This window comes from Vulpes vulpes, chromosome 1, assembly GCF_048418805.1.
Source record: "Vulpes vulpes isolate BD-2025 chromosome 1, VulVul3, whole genome shotgun sequence".
NCBI lineage: Eukaryota > Metazoa > Chordata > Mammalia > Carnivora > Canidae > Vulpes > Vulpes vulpes.
In genome coordinates, this window is record NC_132780.1 from 115,365,355 (window position 1) to 115,385,887 (window position 20,533).

A 20,533-nucleotide genomic window follows, 5' to 3' on the forward strand; every position below is an offset into this window, starting at 1 on the left:
TACATTTCGCAATTTATCATTTTAATTATAAATTTTCATAATAATAATAAATAATAATAATAAATTATTAATTTTAATTTTAATGTAATTATACATCTCACATTTATAACTTCATGATTATAATTTCTACATTATACATTTGTTTGATTTTTATACACTGATTTTCCCAGTGAGCAAGAATATTTTTTCAAAATTGTGGTTATTACTCAACGGTTGAAATACAAAGTCCTAAAAATTTGCCATCATTGTTTTCAATATATCTACATTCCTACACTGAGCAGAGGGATTGGGGCCCTGGTCCCAGCTATATGTTGGCTTGCCGGCTCAGGAAGGCCGCATACGTTCTATGAGCCACTGCCCTGCCCTTTACAGAGTACGGTGGCCAGAGCTAGTGCTGCTGTTCGGGCCTGGCACCCAGGAGTTCACGGAGTACCTGCTGACAGCTTCTGATCAAAGAATGCTTACATACAGGAATAGGAGAGTGTTTTAGCCCTCTAGAGCATGGGCAGGAGCTATAGGCACTAAAAATTGAGGGGATTGAGGCTAACGGGTTTTATTCACATGAGAACTTAAAAATCCAGGAGGACCCGTAAGTATTTTGAGTGGGAAGCATGTCTTATCTGTGAGCCATGAGGAGCAATTAATGTTTTGTTTGTTTGTTTACATTAAATGATGGACGCTATCTTTTGTTTCCTAATAGACTATTTTTTTACAGCAGTTTTTTTACAGCAGTTTTTTTTCTGCTCAAAAAAATTGAGCAGAAAATATAGGGATTTCCCATCAATCCCTTCCCCACCACATGCACAGCTTCTCCCACTATCAGAACCCCCAACCAGAGCGGTACATTCATTACAGTCAATGAGTCTACATTAACACTTCGTAATCACTCCAGGTCCGAAGTTTACAGTTGACTCCTGCTGTTGTACAGTCTTTGCATTTTGACAAATTTATAATAACAGTATAGTTATTATATATAACTATAGTTAATATAACTATAATATAATAATATAATATAATAACTATAGTTATTATAGTTATCACCATTTTAGTATCATACAAAGTAGTTTCCTTGCCCTAAAAATCCTCTGTGCACCCCCTATTCTTCCCACACTCCCTTCTCCCCAATGCCTAGCAACCACTGATCCTTATACTGTCCCCATAGTCTTGCCTTTTCCAGAATGTCAGATAGGTGGAATAATATAGAATTTAGCCTTTTCAGATTAGCTTCTTTCACTTAATAATATGCATTCAAGATGTCCCTGTGTCTTTTCATGGCTTGGTAGCTCATTTTTTTTTTTTTTAGCACTAAATACTATTCCACTGTCGGATGTACTACTGCATTTTGCTTATACATTCATCTGCTGAAGGACAATTCGTAATTTGGCAATTACAAATAAAGTTGCTATAAAATAAAATTATGTGCAGGGGTGCCTGGGTGGCTTAGTTGGTTGAGCGTCTGACTCTTGATATCAGCTCTGGTCTTGATCTCTCGGCCATGAGTTCGAGCCCTGCACTGAGCTCTGTGCTGGGCATGAGGCCTACTTAAAAAAAAAATGTATGTGCCTGTGTTTGTGTGGGCACACGTTTTAAACTACTTTGGATAAATGCCAAGAAGTGCAGTTTCCAGATCGTATTGCATAAGTATAGTTTTCTAACAAACCGTCAAACTATCTACCAAAGTGGCTGTACCATTTTGCATTCCCACCAGCAATGAATGAGAGTTCCTGTTGTTTCACATCCTCACTGATGTTTGATGGTGTCAACGTCTTAGCCTTTCTAAGAGATGAATTAATTTTTTTAAACAAAAATATTTTCTCCAAACCGGATGGATCACCCACAAAGAGAATCACCACTTTTAAATAGTCAACGAGACCATGCAAATTAAAGTGTCATCAGATACCACCTAAGAGTTTTAAGTGGTACACAAAGGTGCAGGACCAGATTGTGAATTAATCTCCAGCAGAGGAATTTTCCTTTGAGATGGACCTTTCCTATTTTCCCCACTACCAATATCTTTTGTTTTGAGGCTGTTTAGAGACTGGGAGCCTGGGAGTTGCAGGGCTTCCTTGGAGCCAGAGTAATGGTAGGAAACCAGAACCTCACAGCTGAGTCCCAAGAGCTGCCTCATGGCCCACCAAGTAGCACTTTGCAGGGGAACCCCCGCGGCAGATGCTTTTACCTCCCAAGTCACCTGCACGCACCACCAACCTACTGACCAGGACATGGGTCCCGGGTGCCTGTGGGAAAAATACTACAAGTCCTACTTTATTCACATTTTCTTTAATAAACTCATGTCTGTTCATGGTTCTCAGACTAAATAGGTCTTGCCATTTGTTCTCGTAGGGGATTAGGGTCTGACTGTGGGCACTAACTACTCTCTTAGAACCAAGGAAACTCTTCCACCAGACAGTTGTTTTCCTGTAATTGATGCCTCCCCTATGGTGAAAAGAAAAGCAGTACAGTGCAGTCTCTCATTTGATGTTTTCTCACCAGGACAGGATGGTGTTGCTCATCGTGGGAAATCTGGTTAACTGGTCCTTGTAAGTAGTCTTAGGAGAAGACATGTCTTTCTCTTTGTTGATGTCTGTAACACTGTGACTTGGTTTCCCTTGGCTGTCATTTTTATAAAGAAATCTGAAACTAAGGAGAGTGGAGGACTGCGCTTGCCCTAGGACTTGAAAGAAAGGTATTTTTCCTCCTGCAAAGAATGCACTAGGAAGCCTGTGTACCAACAGTGGACTCTCTTAAAGCACTGAGTTCAACACACTGAGGTATTGAGTTCAGCTGCTCAACAAGACCAATATCAAATGTGTTATCTATGTGGATAGACTCGTAGACAGATGATAGGGATTAGGCCAGTAGATGCACAAATGAAGCATAGTTTTAATTTCTTGTAGAACTCTCCATAAAGGCTACCCAGGGGACATTTCCCATTCTTACTCTGTGTGTGTGTGTGTGTGTGTACAAGTCTCTTTCCTATTTATTTCTTTCCCTGTAGGTCTCAATCTTCCTGCCACATCAATATCCTTCTTTTTCCTCTTTCCCATCATTATCACCTTGGCCTTTTTTTCCCAAATGGCTTCAAAACAAAACAGTACAGCAGACATCTATTTTGCTACCTGTAACTATTTTATGCAACCTCTTCTCAACTTTAAAATGTGAATGGGACATTTTATTAATCCCTCAAAAATATCAATAAGTTTAATCGCTTTTATTAGTGGTTCTTAGCTGATGTGCTAAAAAGGTCAGTGACCTTTGATAGAAAGATGACTCCCTACTCCTGCCCCCCTTTATGACATGAAAGGAATGGAAAAAGAGGCACACCATCAGAGGAAGCCAGAATCTGGTCATGAGAATTTGAAACTTATTTGGGACACATGCTTCTGGAAAGATCTTCCCATAATGTTATCACCCAGGGATTACCTCCCGCTAAGGTCCACAGCTGTGAAGGACCCCGCCTTTATGTAGGGATACGTCGAGGTGGGTGATTCTTGGTGGTGGCCTGTGGTGCTACTCTCTTAGGGCAGAGCCCACCGTCCTGTGACTGTAAGACAGGGTGCTGGGTGCTGGTAGGGGAAAAGGGTTAGACAACTGCTTGGTAAGGAGCAACCGATCACCATGTCCCCAGTGCTCACAATCACCTGGCTTGTCCCTGCCTCTCGTGTAACCAAAACCAAACACACAATCTGCTCACAAGACAGCATGAATGGCACCAAGGCCTACAGGGATGAATGAGCTGTGATGACACACCAGCACTATCATGACCAGGTGGAGGGTTGCCTTCCTCTCTGTTCTTCCATCCTCGGTTTTCTGTGGACATTACAAGACATGGAGTGATTTAATATGAACCTTGAATGTTATTTTAAAAGGAATCAGGAATCCCTGGGTGGCTCAGTGGTTTAGTGCCTGCCTTCAACCCAGGGTGTGATCCTGGAGAACCGAGATCGAGCCCACATGGGGCTCCCTGCATGGAGCCTGCTTCTCCTTCTGCCTGTGTCTCTGCCTCTCTCTGTGTGTGTGTCTCTCATGAATAAATAAAATATTTTTTAAAAATAAATAAAAATAAAAGGAATCACACTCATACGGTCATAAAGAGGAATGGTGTGTGTGTGTCTGTACATATATAGAGAGATGTATATATCTATATGTCAGGACACAGACACATACAGAATGAGAGAGAGAATGATAAACCAAACGTGGCAAATGCTAAAAAGTATACAAGGGTTTTTGATATATTAAAGAATTCAAATTCTGGGAGGAGGAAATTTCCTATGTTGTATAGAACAAAGTTGGTTGGAATACAAAGGGAACAAAAAGAGTTCATCAGTAACAGCTTTACACATCAAATAGGAATAAACTTTGAGAGATGGGAGGACTCTTTCTGCAGAAAATGTAATTACCTTATTAGGAGACATAAAGGAAAATTTAAGTGAAGGAAGAGAGATGCCGTCCCCTGGGTGGGAAGGTTAACTACTGTAAGGATATTAGTTCTCAACTTAATGCATAAATTTTGACTTAAAGTTGGAATGAAGTTAATAGGGTTTTATTCTGAAATTATTTGCCTACTTACAAAAATTTCTAAAGGTCTCTGCAAAAGAAGATTAATGGAAGGAAGGAGAGGCAGTGACTAGTCCAGTATTATCCAACAGAACTTTCTGGAATGATGTAAATGTTCTACACTGCGTTGTCCCACACGATAGCTATTAGCCAAGTATGGTCACTGAACATTTGAAATGTGGCCAGTGTGACTGAGGAACTGAATTTTCGATTTTATTCAATTTTCGTTAAATTTAAACGGCCACATGTAGCTACCATATCGGGTAGTCTAAACTAGCCTAACCAAATAATCTAACATATTCTAAAACAGAAACACAGTGATCCAAGATTAGAAATCGGAAACAAATTAGTGAATCAGAATGGAGAGGATACAAATCCAATTATGTGTGTGTGTTTGTGCGTGTATCTCTTTACCAAAACTAAGCTTTCCAAAACAAGGACATAGGAAGGGCTGTATGATAAAGAGTTTTATTGTAACTGAACGGAAATTTGGAACATGCTAAATGCTAATGCTAAGCCCCAGCCAAAATAGACTCAGTTTAAAAACCACAGACGGCTAGCAAAAATGTGATAATGTGTTGTCAAGCCAATTATCGGAGATAATTCTATTTCTAGTAATCTAGTCTAATGAATTAATCTTAAATGCCAAAAAAAAAAAAAGGAAAGAAAAGAAAAGCATAATATGTCTGCAGGTATTCATTTATTCATCGCAGTGTTCTTTATGATAATGGAAAGCTGCAAGGCAAAGGGAAAGAAAGCTTTATTTCCACTAGAGGGGAAAGCGGGTTGTGGTGCATCTACTTCTGGGAACCCTACAATCATCAAAAATGCAAGGGCTGAAGGAGGTGTAGTAATTTACTTATGTTTAAGTTTTTTTAATTCCCCTCCTTCCCAAAATGGAGTGGGGAGGGTGAAAAAGCCGAGAAGGTTATAGGTGCCCCTTTTATGGCTGCAAGTAATTCCTCCTTATGCTCAGCGCCCTCTTTGGACTGATCTATCGGCCCAGGGACTTCGCTTCCTACATGCTGGGGATCTTCATCTGTAACCTGCTGCTCTATCTGGCCTTTTACATCATCATGAAGGTAAGAGGGGGTGCTCCCCCCCACCCCACCCCGGGCAGCCCTGGGGCCTCCAAGGACCGTGCCAGCAGCTTGGCAGCACCCGCTTCCCCCCACAGCTTCGCAGCTCCGAGAAGCTCCTGCCCATCCCGCTCTTCTGCATCGTGGCCACTGCTGTGATGTGGGCCGCCGCCCTGTACTTCTTCTTCCAGAATCTCAGCACCTGGGAGGTAAGAGGGCCGTTTCCTTTCCAGTGTCTCCCTCCCACTTGCCTTTTTGACCTGATCTTCCTTGTATGTCATGTGATCCTCACGCTGTACCACGATCCTCTTCCCAGCGGGTGTTTAACGTGTGCAAACAGGTTAAATGAGTGTATCTTCTCCTAATCCCCGGCCCTAAACAAATACCCAGCTGCTGGTGCTTAGAAATCCAGGGCATAGAGCAGAGGGCTGAGGCCTAGGAAATCAGGGACACACCCAGCGGAGAGGAAGCTCGGCCCTCCATCTCCACAATCTCATTTTTATTTTTTATTTTTTATTTTTTATTTTTTTTCATGACCACAATTCTAGAACATTCGCATCTCCCTGGAAGAAATGCCCATTAGCTGTCGCTCCCCATTTCTCCCTAATGCCTTAGCCATAGGCAGCCACTAATCTACTCTGCCTCTAGAGACCTGCCTGTTCTGGACGTTTCATGTACACAGATTCATGCAACCTGTGGCCTTTGAGTCTGGCTTACACATCCATCCAGGTGGTAGCACGTATCAGTACGCATCACTTTTTACTGCTGAATAGTACTCCGTTGTGTGCATGCAGCACTTTTCATCTGTCATGACTGATGGACCTTTGGATCATTTCCACTCTTTGGCTCTTGTGAAGGATGCCGCTGGGACCATGGTGTACAAGTTTTTGTGTGGACTCACGTTTTCTTGGAAGCTCATTTTTAGAGCGGGGCATCCTATAGCATTTGGGTAGCTTTCCTGGATGTTCAGCCCTCTAAACAGTTGAACAGTGGGAAGGCTCACCCACCTCCTGCCTCACCTTCCTCCAGGGAACCCCAGCCGAGTCCCGGGAGAAGAACCGGGAATGTATCCTGCTGGATTTCTTTGATGACCATGACGTCTGGCACTTCCTCTCGGCCACTGCCCTGTTTTTCTCATTCTTGGTGAGTTTATAAATACCTCTTTGTTCATTTCTTCTCTTCACATCCCATACTTTTTTCTCTCTCCCCCTCTTCCTTACCCTTGTATTTCTTTCCAATTTCCCTTTCCAATTCCTCATTGTAATTCAATATACAGATTTTATTTTACATTGTGTCCTTCGGTCATATCTTTTTTTAAGGTTTTCTTTCTTTCTTTCTTTCTTTCTTTTTTTAAAGATTTTATTTATTTATTCATGAGAGACACACAGGGAGACGCAGAGACACAGGCAGAGGGAGAAGCAGGCTCCATGCAGGGAGCCCGATGTGGGCCTGGATCCCAGGACCCCGGGGTCACAACCTGAGCCAAAGGCAGACGCTCCACCACTGAGCCACCCAGGCATCCCCTTCTGTTAGATATTTATTTTCATTTCCCTTTTACTCTAATATTTTAGGACAGAGTGACAAAATGACCTTTCTTAAATGGCACAACGCCTGGACTGAATTGGTTATTAGAACTCCCATGCCCTGAATCGCCCCAGGAGTCACTTTCAGCATGCACTCAAATTTCAGTAATATTTTATTATTCCCTCTCGTGCTGCACTCACATTCCTCCTCCTCTTCCAGTCTCACTGAATATCTTACAAATATTTTACAAATTCCTAGAGCGCCCCAGAGAGCAGCCAGGCCTCTGCTGCTTCTAACTAGTCTGTCCCAAATCTCTCCTGTGATCCCTCCATTTCTTGAGGCCCAGACACCTTTTTCAGGAGCTATGCATCCATAGCTCAACAACCTTGGATGATCCCTCCCTGGCATCCTTCCAGCCTCATTTAGATTTTTCCAAAGTCCACGGTGCCTGGGACTCGGGTTCCGCGCTGCCGCCGAGCAACCACCGCGCAACCACCGGAGTGGAGCGGGGCTGCCCCCTGGTGGCCAGCTGGGGAAGTTCAACAAGCCCCATAAACCTCGTGCCTCCTCACTTTTATTTTTTATAAACAATTTCTTTAGAGAGACAGAGACCACAAAAGAGGAGTGAAAGTTTCCACGCGAAGAGAGTGGCGGTAGAGGGAACTAATAATGGAGGAGGGGGTGTGCACTTCTTGTAGAGCAATACTCTGTGCAACAAACTTCCTTCCCTCTGGATCTTGAGCCCAATGTGCCTTTTTAAGTAATGACCTCACTGGCCACCCTATCAGCACTTTTCTTTTTTTTTTCCTCCCCCCCCCCATACTTCCTATGCTACCCCCGCAGTTTAATTTTCACACTGCTTTTATTACATATTATGATCTAGGACACTGTACTTAGCACACCCCACTGACATGCTATAGGTACTTAGCATGTGTCACTAACCTGCTACATTGTTCTCACATATTTGCTTCATGTCTGAAGCTGCCTCTCAATGTAAGAGCTCCAGAAGGGTAGGGAGTTTTGTCTCTTGTGTTCCAAACTATATCTCTGGTATTTAGAATAGCACATATAGACCCTTGGTAAACATCTGAATTGATTAATAAATGAGCTGTGTGAGCCTAATTGCCTGTACAGAGCGCCGCGCTGCAGAGAGCCGGAGGGGATAGGAAGGCAAGTAAGGGCGCTTGTCGGGTCAGCCTGTGTGAGCGTCAGAAAGAAAGTAGGGGCTGACTGTGGCCGTGACTGTGCATTCCCTTCAGCCTCTGCCCCTCTCATTCCAGGTTTTGTTAACCCTGGATGATGACCTGGATGTGGTCCGGAGAGACCAGATCCCTGTCTTCTGAGCCTCCAGCATTCAGAGAGGGAGAGGGAGCAATCAATCTTGGTGCTGTTTCATGAAAATACGGGGCTGCAGCAAAGTCACCACTGCCAAACGCTCCACTTGCCTCTGTCAAGTCAACTCTGCGTGCATTCACACAGGAAGGAGTGGGGCTGGAGGGAGATTCAAGCCTGCAGAAAGGGAGGCAGAGGGGAACCCGCGGGTATGGACAGAGCAAGCCCTGAAGAGTCGAGAGACACCCCCCCTTCCATTTGCAGCCCTGAGCTAGATGTGGACAAAAGCTGCATCAACATCAAATTGCTGTCTTGGGACCCCCACCCACCCACCCTCACCTGAGATTTGCCAGCAAGGGCACAGCAACGCTACACTCTTTGTCCAGCTGCCTCCAGGCCCAAAGAGGCCAGCAGCCCAGATCTCCTACCCAGACACCAGGTGGGTGACCCCTGCGCCCCACAACATCTGCTGCTCTAGACATCCCAGAGCACCAGCTCACTTCTCCAAGGTCCAGGGATGACGGAGATTGCTCAGAGTCTGGTGGACGGCTGAACCCAGCACCCTACCCATCCGGGTTTAGTAGGACGAGCTAGTCACCTCCTTGGAAGTAATGCCGGATGTGTCCCCACCCCCTAGGTTCCTGACCCCATTAGAAGGGCTCAGGATTGGGCTCTCTCACACACTTGTCCTAACAGGTAACTGTCTCTAGGACCAAGGCTTGGGTGCTTACCTACTTCTTAGTGTCTTCATCTCACTGTGTGCTGACCTCACATCTCAGGCTCTGCTTTCTTGGGAAGGCTGTTACCCCACCAGCTCCAAGGCTGAGGGGGAAACAGGAAAAACTCTTCTAGCAGCTGGAGGAGGGAGATGACCAACGGGCCTAAGACACTGGCGACATCAGCATCAAGCAAACAGACCTCCCCCTCAGGATGTCGGCTCCTGGGGCAAATCCAGCAAAGGCGAAATCGCTTTCTCCTGCCTCCAATGTCAACAGCTCAATTCTGTGCCCACATCACCTGTGGGGAAGAAATAATTGCCCTAACCAGCAGCACTGCACTGGGGGGCCTTTTACCACCCACCAAGCCTCCTACCTGCCACTCTATGCAGATCAGGGGCTCCAGATTTTCTCCCTGCAAATTCTCTAGAAGTAACTCTCCATATGAACATTTTACGCATCCTCCAGTTGCAAAGAGCAGGACGGTTGAGGATTGTCTTTTGGTTGCACCTGATTCTCATTCTCTCCCCAGGAGGGTGTTGCAAACCTCCACATCCCACTTCACTCTCCCCTAAACCAGCCCCATTTCAACCAAGCGCCCTTATTACCTGGAGTAAGATGTAATCAGAAAATAGACCTACGAATGTGTACGCACATATACTTGCCTGTGAAACTGAAGTCACCTGTCACCTCTGCTTTCCTGATCATTCATTAGAGAAATGGATTGAGCATCCTTTAAAAAAAATTATTCTTCTGTCTCTAAAATATTTGCATAATACTCAAAATCACATTTTTGGAAGTTTGAAAAGTTTAAAAACACAGAGATGCTTTTAATGAAGCTTTTCATGGTTTGGCTTTTTTCTTAAATGCCCCCAAATTTATATTTGGCTTTCTGTTATTCTGTATTCCTCAAAAACTGTTGGCTTCCATAGGCCATCTGAAGGCCACCTATTAAATGGTTGTGTTAGTCTAACACCTAAAACAATTTCAAATCTATTTAACTATGGCTTATTTGACCTCATTCTTTTATTTTTAATGCACTGCTGGTTTCAAATTAAAAAAAAAAAAAAAGATGCCCTAAGAAAATATGGACAAAGTCTGTTCAAGTGGCCCTGTGGTCCAAAGTGAATAAATTGTGAGATGTGTTACCCGTTCAGTAGCTTATTTGGGAAATGTGTCCATGGGAATGGACAGGGGGCTCTAAAACGGGCTGCGGTGTTCTTGAATTTTCCTAGCACGTCTGTACTGTGCTGTGCACTCACGCATCGTGGTCAGTTCTCTTCTCAGCCGCAGGACTAAAACCCCAGAGCAAGGCTGCTCCTAGAGCTGTCACTTCTAGACGTGCCTGCTGCTAGTCCTTCCTACGGTGCCAAGGTCACAGCCGGGGGACACAAGGAAGTCACCCGACTGCATCCGTGGGGTTGACACGAATGCTGGGGGACCAGGGTGGGGGACCAGACTCTTGCGCACAGGAACGGCCCCTCGTCCGCAGGTGGCACAAGGCCCACGCAACTTTTGCCTGGGCTCATGAACTTTGCTCTTTAAAGGGAAGGGAAGGGAACTCTGAAAGCCAAGTTCAGCAAGAGGGTAACGGGAGCAAAGAGCCCCTGGAAGAGGCTTCAGGCAGAGCAGGCCCAGAGGGAAAGAGGGCAGGCCAGCGGGGGCAGTGGCAGGCCTGGCAGCCCGGGAGCAAGGCTGCACACAGAGACAGGTGACCGGTGACCAATGCCGCAGAGGCAGGCCTGCCTGGGGACGCCAGGCTCAGCATCAGCCCAGGCTTCTCTTAGCAGCAGGAGAAGCCAGTGGAAAGCCGGAGTCCCTGTGGGGAGGGGACTGTCCCCTCAAGGCCATCACCAGGCCAGCTCCCAGGGCGAAGGAAGTGGCAGCTGCCCCCTTCAGAGCCCTGAGCAGCCACCAGAATGTTCCACTGGGGTCACGAAATGCATGTGTCAGGGACCTAAACGAACGTCCAAATGTTTCTCATTCTGGGAGATCGTGTCTCTTTGGAAAACTTGGGCACAAGGGAGACACCAAGATAAACATTATTCATAGAAGGAACCGTGGAGTCTGAGAAAGATTCCGGAGTCTGATTTTAGTCCAAATATGTTCACGTGCTCACTGTGTGACCCGGGGCAAGTCGCTGGAAGTCTCTGATCCTCTCCTACCACGCCGGCTCCATGAGGGTGACACAGGTGGCGATGTGGCGGGCAGGAGGATACTGTCCCCTCCGCACCCCCCTTGAGCCCTGTGGGGTAGCAGGGCAAGAGCAGGTGTCTCCACGGGGCTGGCCTCTCTCCTCTTGGGCCTGGCCGATGAACCCTGCTGCTCCTTTCCTGCCGTCAGTGCCAGAAAGCCCAGAAGGGGTTGGGGGACTCTTCACCTTCAGAGGAACCGTCCAGGCCCTGGCCCTTTACCCTGCCTGTCACTGCCTCTGGCTCTTAAGGCTCCTACTCCAACCTGGAGGACAAATCGCTACTGGGGGCACCTGGGTGGCTCAGCCATTGAGCATCAGCCTTTGGCTCAGGTCGTGATCCCAGGGTCCTGGGATTGAGTCCCACATCGGGCTCCCTGCATGGAGCCTGCTTCTCCCTCTGCCTGTGTCTCTGCCTCTCTCTCTCTGTGTGTGTCTCTCATGAATAAATAAAATCTGTTTAAAAAAGAGAAGGAGGGAGAGAGAGAGAGAGAGAGAGAGAGAGATCACTACCAAAGCTACAGCCAAGTGGAAAATCCAGCTAAGTGGGTCACACCTCATTACCGCCATCTCTGCCCTGGAAATCTTAAAGAAAACCTGGATTTTCTCCTTTGAGGAGTAGCTGTTACTGCTGTGGTTCAGGGAATGCCATGTGCAGATGTTCCCCACCACCACCCTCCACCCCCTGCCCCATAACCAGATGTTCTGTAGGGAAAGCCCTGCATGTAGATGGGCTTCGGCCTGTGGGAAACATAACTGGCCCCAGAAAGAAGCAGGGGAAGGTCACCCAGGTTTTGAAATGACCAATATCACTGGTCAAACTCAGGAAAAGCATTATGAGGAAGCTAGGATCTGCCTCTGCCTGAAGCGATGTAAAACCCTCACTTAGCATGATTCCGTCCAGTTAATGGTAGGCTCTGTGTGGTTGTTTTTAATGCTGTTTGACGGAGACAAGATATATTGTGTGACTAGGTTTTCCTGTCCCCTTAGCATTAGAGCACCATCGCCAGTGAGATAGAGTGCCTGCTAAATCGTAGGACTTAACACACATTAATTCAAATAAGCTTCACAGGACTCACAGACCAGCCTTCTCCATGAGTTTCTAAAAGGCCAGAGGAATAGTTTGGCTTGGATGGGACTCCGCTGTAAGAAGAGACTTGTTCACTCTGTGAACTCCAAAGGCAGATTTTTAGAGTTTTCCTACAAGTGTGGTCTTGCTGTTCTTATTAAAACACAAAAAAGACTAAGTGGTTGCCACTGTTCACATAGAATTGCGCTTTGTTGTTCTCACAATCTCAGGGAAATGGGCTCTACCCTCTTCCTAAATACCCCTAGAGTAGGAGACTTCATAATTTCCCTGAACTTCAAATTAAAAAAAAAAAATTGTTGGCTCTCTCCTCCATCCTTTTCATCACCTTAAAGTTTCTGTCATCTCAGATTTTCCCATTTCACTGGAGATGAAAAATAACTAGCTGCCATATTTTAACATAGAATAGCCTTGAAGTCATATCACATCTCAGTCAAGGGCTAAATACAGTCTAGGTGTTTTATCTCTTGTACAGCATTATAGTTTTGTTTTGTTTTTAAGATTTTACTTATTTATTCATGAGAGACAAAGAGACATAGGCAAAGGGAGAAGCAGGCTCCCTGGGAGAAGCCAGATGTGGGACTCCATCCCAGGATCCGGGATCACGACCCAAAGCAAAGGCAGACGTTCAACCACTGAGCCACCCAGGTGCCCCCACATTGTAGTTTTGATTTAGAAAATAAGAGATTTAAACAGTGAAAGATTTTCAAGTCAGGACAAGAGAAGTCTGACACCCAATCCCACTATGACTAGCTCCTGGGACCCTCGTCTGCCCTATCTTCCCATATTCTTCATGAATTAGGACTCTAAATCATTTAAACAGAAGATTACCCAAAATATCTCAAAAGCCCTCTATTTTAGGGGGCCATCACAGAAAAAAATGTTGACTTGCATTTTATGATTTTTTTTTTTATGTTGCCTACTGAGCCTTTCATAAGGCTCAGTACCCAGTCATAGGTAGGCCCCTTCAGGGAAGAGGACAAATTCAGACCTGAGGTTGTCTCTGCTTCTCTCAACATAGGATACCTGATAAAGTAACCTACTTTTCAGGGGATCCATTTCTCTTTTAACCTCTTCTTCCTCACCTCTTCTCTGTCCACTTAAAGAGAATCCGAAATACTGCTTCAGCTAATAGTCAATCACGAAATATGTGAGGAGCTGGATGCAACAGTGGGCAAAACACACAGTCTCTTCCATCACAGGATCGTGGTCCAAAGGGAAAGATGGACACGAAGCACATCATTACAATTTGTCAATTATAAGTGGGCAAAGAGCTCCAACAAGAGAGTGGCCTTTTGAGAATCTTGCCATTAGATGCAAAGCAGAAAAAAGTCCAAATAAGTATCAGCAATTTTTATCGCCAGCTGTGAGGCCCTAAACTTGCTGCTGTTACAACATAGCATCTCCCCTGCAATCAAATTCCTGGGAAGAATATTTGCTGGGTTCCCAGAAGAGATGCCCTCAGGGAGGTGCAGGCTTTTTCCCTCTATGGTTCCCAGTCCTACTACACAAAGAAATAAAATAATTAGAGGGGACCCTGCTCAGCATCAGAGAGGTGGGTGCTATCTTCAGGGATGGGTAACTTTGAAGGAAGAGGCTTATTGACAAGACTGCATCAAAGATGTCTGAGAATGCCAAACTGACTTTCTGAGTTCTAGAACAACGTAACAAGTAGGTGAGTGGAGCACTACAGAGAAGGGAAACTGAGATGAGGCAGGAATAAGATGTGTAAACCTGGAAGACCCAATTGAGATCCAGTTAAAGGCCAGGTTCAAGCAGTAGTGTTCTCTGAAAATGGAAGTGGAAGGCAACAGATGAGATGCAGGCCTGCACCATCCCTAAAAGCTATAAATGTGGAAAGTGGCTTTAAATAAGAGAGGGTAAATCAAGACTTGATTGAGATGCAGAGGGAAAGATAGCTGCTTCTTTGAATAATGAAGGGGAAAGAGTAAACTAGAGGGGAGAGAGAGTTGAAGTGGCAATGGCGTTGGTGGCTCACGTAATGGATAGAGCCTACCAGAATGTCGTTTTGGTGAGGACCCTGTAAGAAAGAGAGACTGGGCCCAAGTGGGAGGGATAAGCTTTGATGTGGTGCCTTTGTGGGTTTGATGTTGTTTGCTTGTTTCCAGGCAGACTGAAAGCCAAATGAAGAGGTCCTGGGGTTCACTTAGCTGAGGCTATAAAATTGGGCAGTATTTTAGAATGTCGTATTTGGACTAAGAGGGAATCCCACGGCCTTTTGGGCTCTCACAGACTGCCCTGTCATGCCCAGAAGGGGAGAATCATGTGTCTTCCTCAGATGAAAGGAGAAAAGTCAGAAAAATAGGGAGAGACCTGGAACTGACCACCTCCAATTTTTCATAAGAAAAATGAAAGTCCCAATGTCAATGCTAGTGGAGAACAGAGATCCAGAAAGAGAGAGAGAGCTGGGGTGGGGATCATCTCAGTCCATTCTTGAAGAAACAAAAACTGCTCCAACTCCCTAATTCTGAGGAACCGCAACAACCCATTCTTGCTAGAGGATGAGCAAGAGACTGAGCTTATCCATATGCCCTTTTAATGGGGTCTTGCTGTTGGAAACTGTCTTCCCACCTCTATCCTTAGAACATTAGAGTCAGGGGAACTGATCGTTAAAACAGCAAACTTTGTCATCATAGCATCCTGTCAAGAGTGTTATATGTATTACCGTAATTAATCTTGAACCCCCACCCCCACCCCACCCCACAAGGAGTGGACACTGTTACTACATTTGCCAGATGGAAAACTGACACTTAAGTCACTGTTCACTAGATGAAGTGGATGGTGCAGGAACCTGGCTAAGAGTCCGAAACGAGTAGCTTAGGTAGAGACCAGAGAGAGAGAAGATGGATTGTGTCATATGGAAGGTTCAACTCTCATGTATGCGTGGATTATAGATGCAAACCACGTAGCCTAGAATTATGTAACTATTGAATTTATTAACAAAACAAAGAAGGTTCCAGCAAAATTCAGAAGATGTGTGTCCGTTATGTAAACCTGAATAACAATGAAACCTACTGTGCTTTTTAGGAAAGCCAACCGATAAAATAGGGGCTTTGGATCCCTTTGGCTCTCTACAACTAGAACAGCTGGACCCATGGGACCACTGCTGCTTCCATCTCTGAGCTTGTAAAGTTAAAAACCAAAGTCCGTTTTATAAATTCAACGATTGTACTTGGCAAAGGGCTACAGGCCCAAAGATCCATTTGAAATTAAAATACACGTACCATAGGGTGTCAGGTGTCTACCGGAAGCCTGCTGGTTCAGAAACAAAGTTAACAGTGAAGCAAAAGCATAAGAACGTAGTAGGTCTTTATTTCCTAGAAAACATTCAAGTCAGAAAGTGCTCCACAGCTGCCTCTCAGACGAATCTATGCCAGCACAATAGATCAGATTCAGGCGAGATCTACTGCTCCTGTCAGTGGCTCATCCATCTTCATACGCAGTGACCGGGCCCAGCTCTCACCTCCCATAGGGGAGCGGTTTCATCTTGCCAAACTGAGGCAGAGGAACTAGCCTACCTTGAACTGGGGCATCAGAATTCTCCTTGGAAGTACAGTGATAATAGTGGTAAATGCTTCTAAATGTGTCTTGAATTAAGACAGAAAAAGAACATGACTTGGTTTGAAGCAGTGATATAACCTAAAATAAGTTGTCTCCTTTCATGTATATATTATTTGTATTTAATGTGACTTTGCACATTTGCCACTCAGCTACGTTAAAAAAAAAAAAAAAGGATTTAACCTAATTGAATCATGAGTTCCCAGAAAGCTTCCCTGAAACAGTAAGTTCTCCACCACTGCAATTTGGCTTCAGCCACTTTCCAAACCACAGATCTGAATATGATTAAGCAATGTACAAAAACAAAACCAGACCTGTCCAGCACAAACGTAGTTTAAAAAGTTGGATTTTCATTTTCTTCCCCCAAATCTGCAGTTCACTTGATCGTGTGAACACTGGTGGCACATTGATACCAGTGAACCAACCTACCAGAACTTCTGAACTTGTGTAGGCAGCAAATTAGCATTATTTCCTTCATGTCTCATGGAAAGAAGGGGTCTAAGGGGCTGCTGACATTGAACAAGACCGGATTCTAGCGTTCCCTGCATTTCAGTGTCCTGGGTAGGGTGGGTGGAAATGAGGAAGGTCACGGAACATAATTACCACTTTACATTCAAATATTCCTTTGCGGGATCCCTGGGTGGCGCAGCGGTTTGGCGCCTGCCTTTGGCCCAGGGCGCGATCCTGGAGCCCCAGGATCGAGTCCCACATCGGGCTCCCGGTGCATGGAGCCTGCTTCTTCCTCCGCCTGTGTCTCTGCCTCTCTCTCTCTGTGACTATCATAAATAAATAAATAAATAAATAAAAATTAAAAAAAAATATTCCTTTGCAACTGTGTGATAACACTTCCAAATATCAAACCCTTATTTGTCCCTTATTTGATACAAACCCTGTGAGGTAGGATGGATAATGTTCCAACAAATAAACTACGATGCAAAGATGACCATGCTTGCCCAAAATCATGCAGCCCAGTAACAGAGCCAGATACAAAGTCCTGCCATTGCTTTTGCTTTTTCTAAAGAATGACAGTAAAATAGCGTTTAGAATGTACCAGTTCAAGAAATTTATCAAGAGAAAACCAATATCAATTCGGACTTCCATAGATAGTTTTTTCTTAACCTTTTTATTTAGGCACATATAAAATATATTAAGGAACGCAGGTATGTGCACCTGCACACACACATATCCAGTAGTGTAACCAGCACCCACCCAGAGATACAAACTTTTCCCCACATCCTAGTGCCTGATTCAAGTGAAATCCTTGCCCCTGGGATAACCACTGTTCTGGCTTTTTGCTGTATAGCCTGTTCTTGAGCTTCACATACGTGGAATTATGCAGTGTATACTCCTTTTGGTCTGGCTTCTTTCATTCAATATAACATCTGTGAGATTCATCCATATGTATCAATATCTTCTTTTTGTGAATATATGATATTTCATTTATCCATTCTCCTATTGACATATGTTTGGGTCATTCCCAATTTTTGGTTACTGTAAAAAAAGCTTCTGTGAATATTCTTATACATGTCTTTTGTGAACTTACACAAATATTTCTTCCAGGCTACATGCAGCGTACACTATGGAATTGCTGAATCATAGGGTAGGTAAGTCTTTAGTGGATTTTTTTAAGTTTATTTATTTTTTTAAGTAATCTCTACACCCAGCATGGAGCTCAAACTCCCCACCCTGAGATCAAGAGTCACACACTCTACCAACTGAGCCAGCTAAGAACCCCTGGTAAATTTTTAGTTTTAAAGGATACTGCCAACAATTTTCCAAGGTGGTCATACCAATATACTCACACCAGCACAATATGAGACTTCCAATTATTCCATATTTCTGCCAACATTAGAGTTGCATTTGTCAGCTCTTTTATTTAGTTCTTCTATGTGAGAGAGTAGTAGTACCTCATTTTATTTTATTTCACATTTCCCTGGTGACTTCTGATGTTGAGCACCTTTTCATAAACCTCTGGGCCATTTATGTGAATGACTCTTTCTCGTTCTTTGCTGATTTCTAAAATCGGCTTATGAGTATTTTTATTTTTGATATATATAATCTTTGCCAGTGTGTGATTTGCTGAAGAGAAAATCTCACTTTTAATGAAGTCTCATCCAACAATTTTTTTATGGATATGGCCAGACCATATTTTCTAAGGTTCCTCCTAAAACATTCGTTCTCAAATTTTGTGGTCTCAGGACCTATGTACACTCTCAAGAATTATTGAGGATCCCAAAGAGGTTTTACGAGTTATAGTCATTGATACTACCATTAATATTTACCATGTTAGAAATAAAAATGGGAAATTTGCAAACATTTATCAAGTCATTTAAAGTAACAATAAGCGCATTACAGAACACAAGAACACAAAGAACATATTTTATGAAAAATAACTACATCTTCCAAAACAAAAAAATAGTTGTGAGAAGAATGGCAATGTTGTACATTTTTGTAAATCTATCTAATGTCTGGCTTACTAGAAGATAGCTGGATTCTCATATCACTTTCTGACTTCACTGTGCTGCAGTATGTGTGTTGCTTGAAGCATGGGAAGAGAATCTAGCCTCACAGAAATATGTAGTTGGAAAAGGGGCAAAAAAAAAAAAAAAAAAAAAAGGAAAAGGAAGCAGCCTTTCCAAGTAATTACAGATATTCTTCCTTAATACTCTACCAAAGCTCAACAATTGGTAGTTTCCCTAAGATTAGTTGCAACTAATTTAAAACTAATAATTTATTTATTTAATGTAATTTAAAACTACCACTGGTAAACTTGCCATGTTTTGTAACATTAAAATCCCTTGGTCTAGTTGCAATTTGTTTGTTTGTTTGTTTTTAAAATTTATTTATTTACTCATAAGAGACACAGTGAGAGAGGCAGAGACACAGGCAGAGAAAGAAGCAGGCTCCATGCAGGAAGCCCAATGTGGGACTTGATCCCGGGACTTCAGGATCACGCCCTGGGCTGAAGGCAGGTGACCAACCGCTGGGCTACCCAAGCATCCCAGTCTAGTTGCAATTTGTTTTTTGTTTTTTGTTTTTTTTCTAGTTGCAATTTGTATGGATCTTTAAACAGCATGTTTTGGTCGCTTGGAAAACCTTGGTTCACTGAATTGTACAAATCTTCCAAACATTTGCACATTAATTATATAATTATTAATAAAACATATATATTCATTGATACCATCAATGGTTTTATCAGAAAGGTCTTAATGGAAAATTTTCAAGCTCATAGTACTAGATATAGTGATGAGCTCATTTCATTCATTTTTGAAAAACTATCTGCCAGAAACCAAGGTCTGAATAACTATAGATTTCAATAATTCTTTTAGCTAAAACTAGTATTCCATCCACTAGAAAGCCACTATTTCACTCCATAATCCAAAGACTAGTGCTTTTTCCTACAACAAACTTTAGTTTGCAGCAGAAGTGCATTACGTTTGCTTTCCATGTGCTTACAGAATACTAAGTATTAATGCAGTGTTTAAAAAGAATATTAAAGGAATTGTACTTAAAAGCCAAGACTTAACAAAATTGCTAATCTGTATTACTTGATCAAGGACATTCTAAAGTGAAAGTGGCCTTTTTTTTTTTTTTTTTTTTTTTTTACTGTGAGTTTATGATGATTAAAAGTACAATTCAAGAGGTGCCTGGGTGGCTTAGTCAGGTAAGCATCTGCCTTTGGCTCAGGTCATGATCCCAGGGTCATGGCATCAAGCCCCACATTGGGCCTGCTCCAATCTCTCCCTATGCTCCTGCTCGCTGCTCATGTTGTCTCTCAAATAAATAAAAAATTTTAAAGTACAATACTCAATATAATCTCTTATCAAAATACCAACAGTATTTTTTACAGAACCAAAACAAATACAAATATTTATATGGAACTGCAAAAAATCCTGAACAGCCCAAACAATCTTGAAAAAGAAGAACAAAGAAAAAGAACAAAGCTGGAGGTACCACAATTCCAGATTTCAAGAAATACTACAAAGCTGTAGTGATCAAAACCGTATGGTACTGGCACAAAAATAAACACATTGATCAGTGGAACAGAACAGGGAGCCCAGAAATAAGCCTACACTTATACGGTCAATTAATCTATGACAAAGGAGGCAAGAATATATGAAAGGGAAAAGAGTCTCTTCAATAAAGAGTGCCAGGACTAATTCAAAAAGATATTTGCACCCTCATGTTTATTGCAGCATCATTTACAATAGCCAAGATATAGAAGAGATCTGTCCATTGACAGACAAATGGATAAGGAAGATATGATTGATGCACACACACACACACACACACACACACACTGGAATTTTACACAGCCATAAAAAGGATGAGGCTGTGGCATTTGTGACAACATAGATGGGCATAGAGGGCATTATGCTAAGTGAAATAAGGCAGACAAAGAAAGACGAATACCATATAATTTCACTCATGTGGAATCTAAAACAAAACAAATGAATAAACAAAAAGC

General features: G+C 43.3%; 1 protein-coding gene across 3 annotated transcripts in view; it reads left to right on the forward strand.

The window, feature by feature from the left end:
- The window catches only part of SIDT1 (SID1 transmembrane family member 1), a 93,695-nt gene extending 83,339 nt beyond the window's left edge, over nucleotides 1-10,356 (forward strand). For all 3 annotated transcript variants that reach the window (XM_072723470.1, XM_072723479.1, XM_072723483.1), the window contains 5 exons: nucleotides 2,494-2,540; nucleotides 5,534-5,639; nucleotides 5,735-5,845; nucleotides 6,666-6,779; nucleotides 8,441-10,356. In XM_072723470.1, the coding sequence (XP_072579571.1) occupies nucleotides 2,494-2,540; nucleotides 5,534-5,639; nucleotides 5,735-5,845; nucleotides 6,666-6,779; nucleotides 8,441-8,503 (441 nt within the window). In that variant the 3' untranslated portion in view covers nucleotides 8,504-10,356. The remainder of the gene's footprint in view (nucleotides 1-2,493; nucleotides 2,541-5,533; nucleotides 5,640-5,734; nucleotides 5,846-6,665; nucleotides 6,780-8,440) is intronic.
- Nucleotides 10,357-20,533: the final 10,177 nt, after the last annotated feature.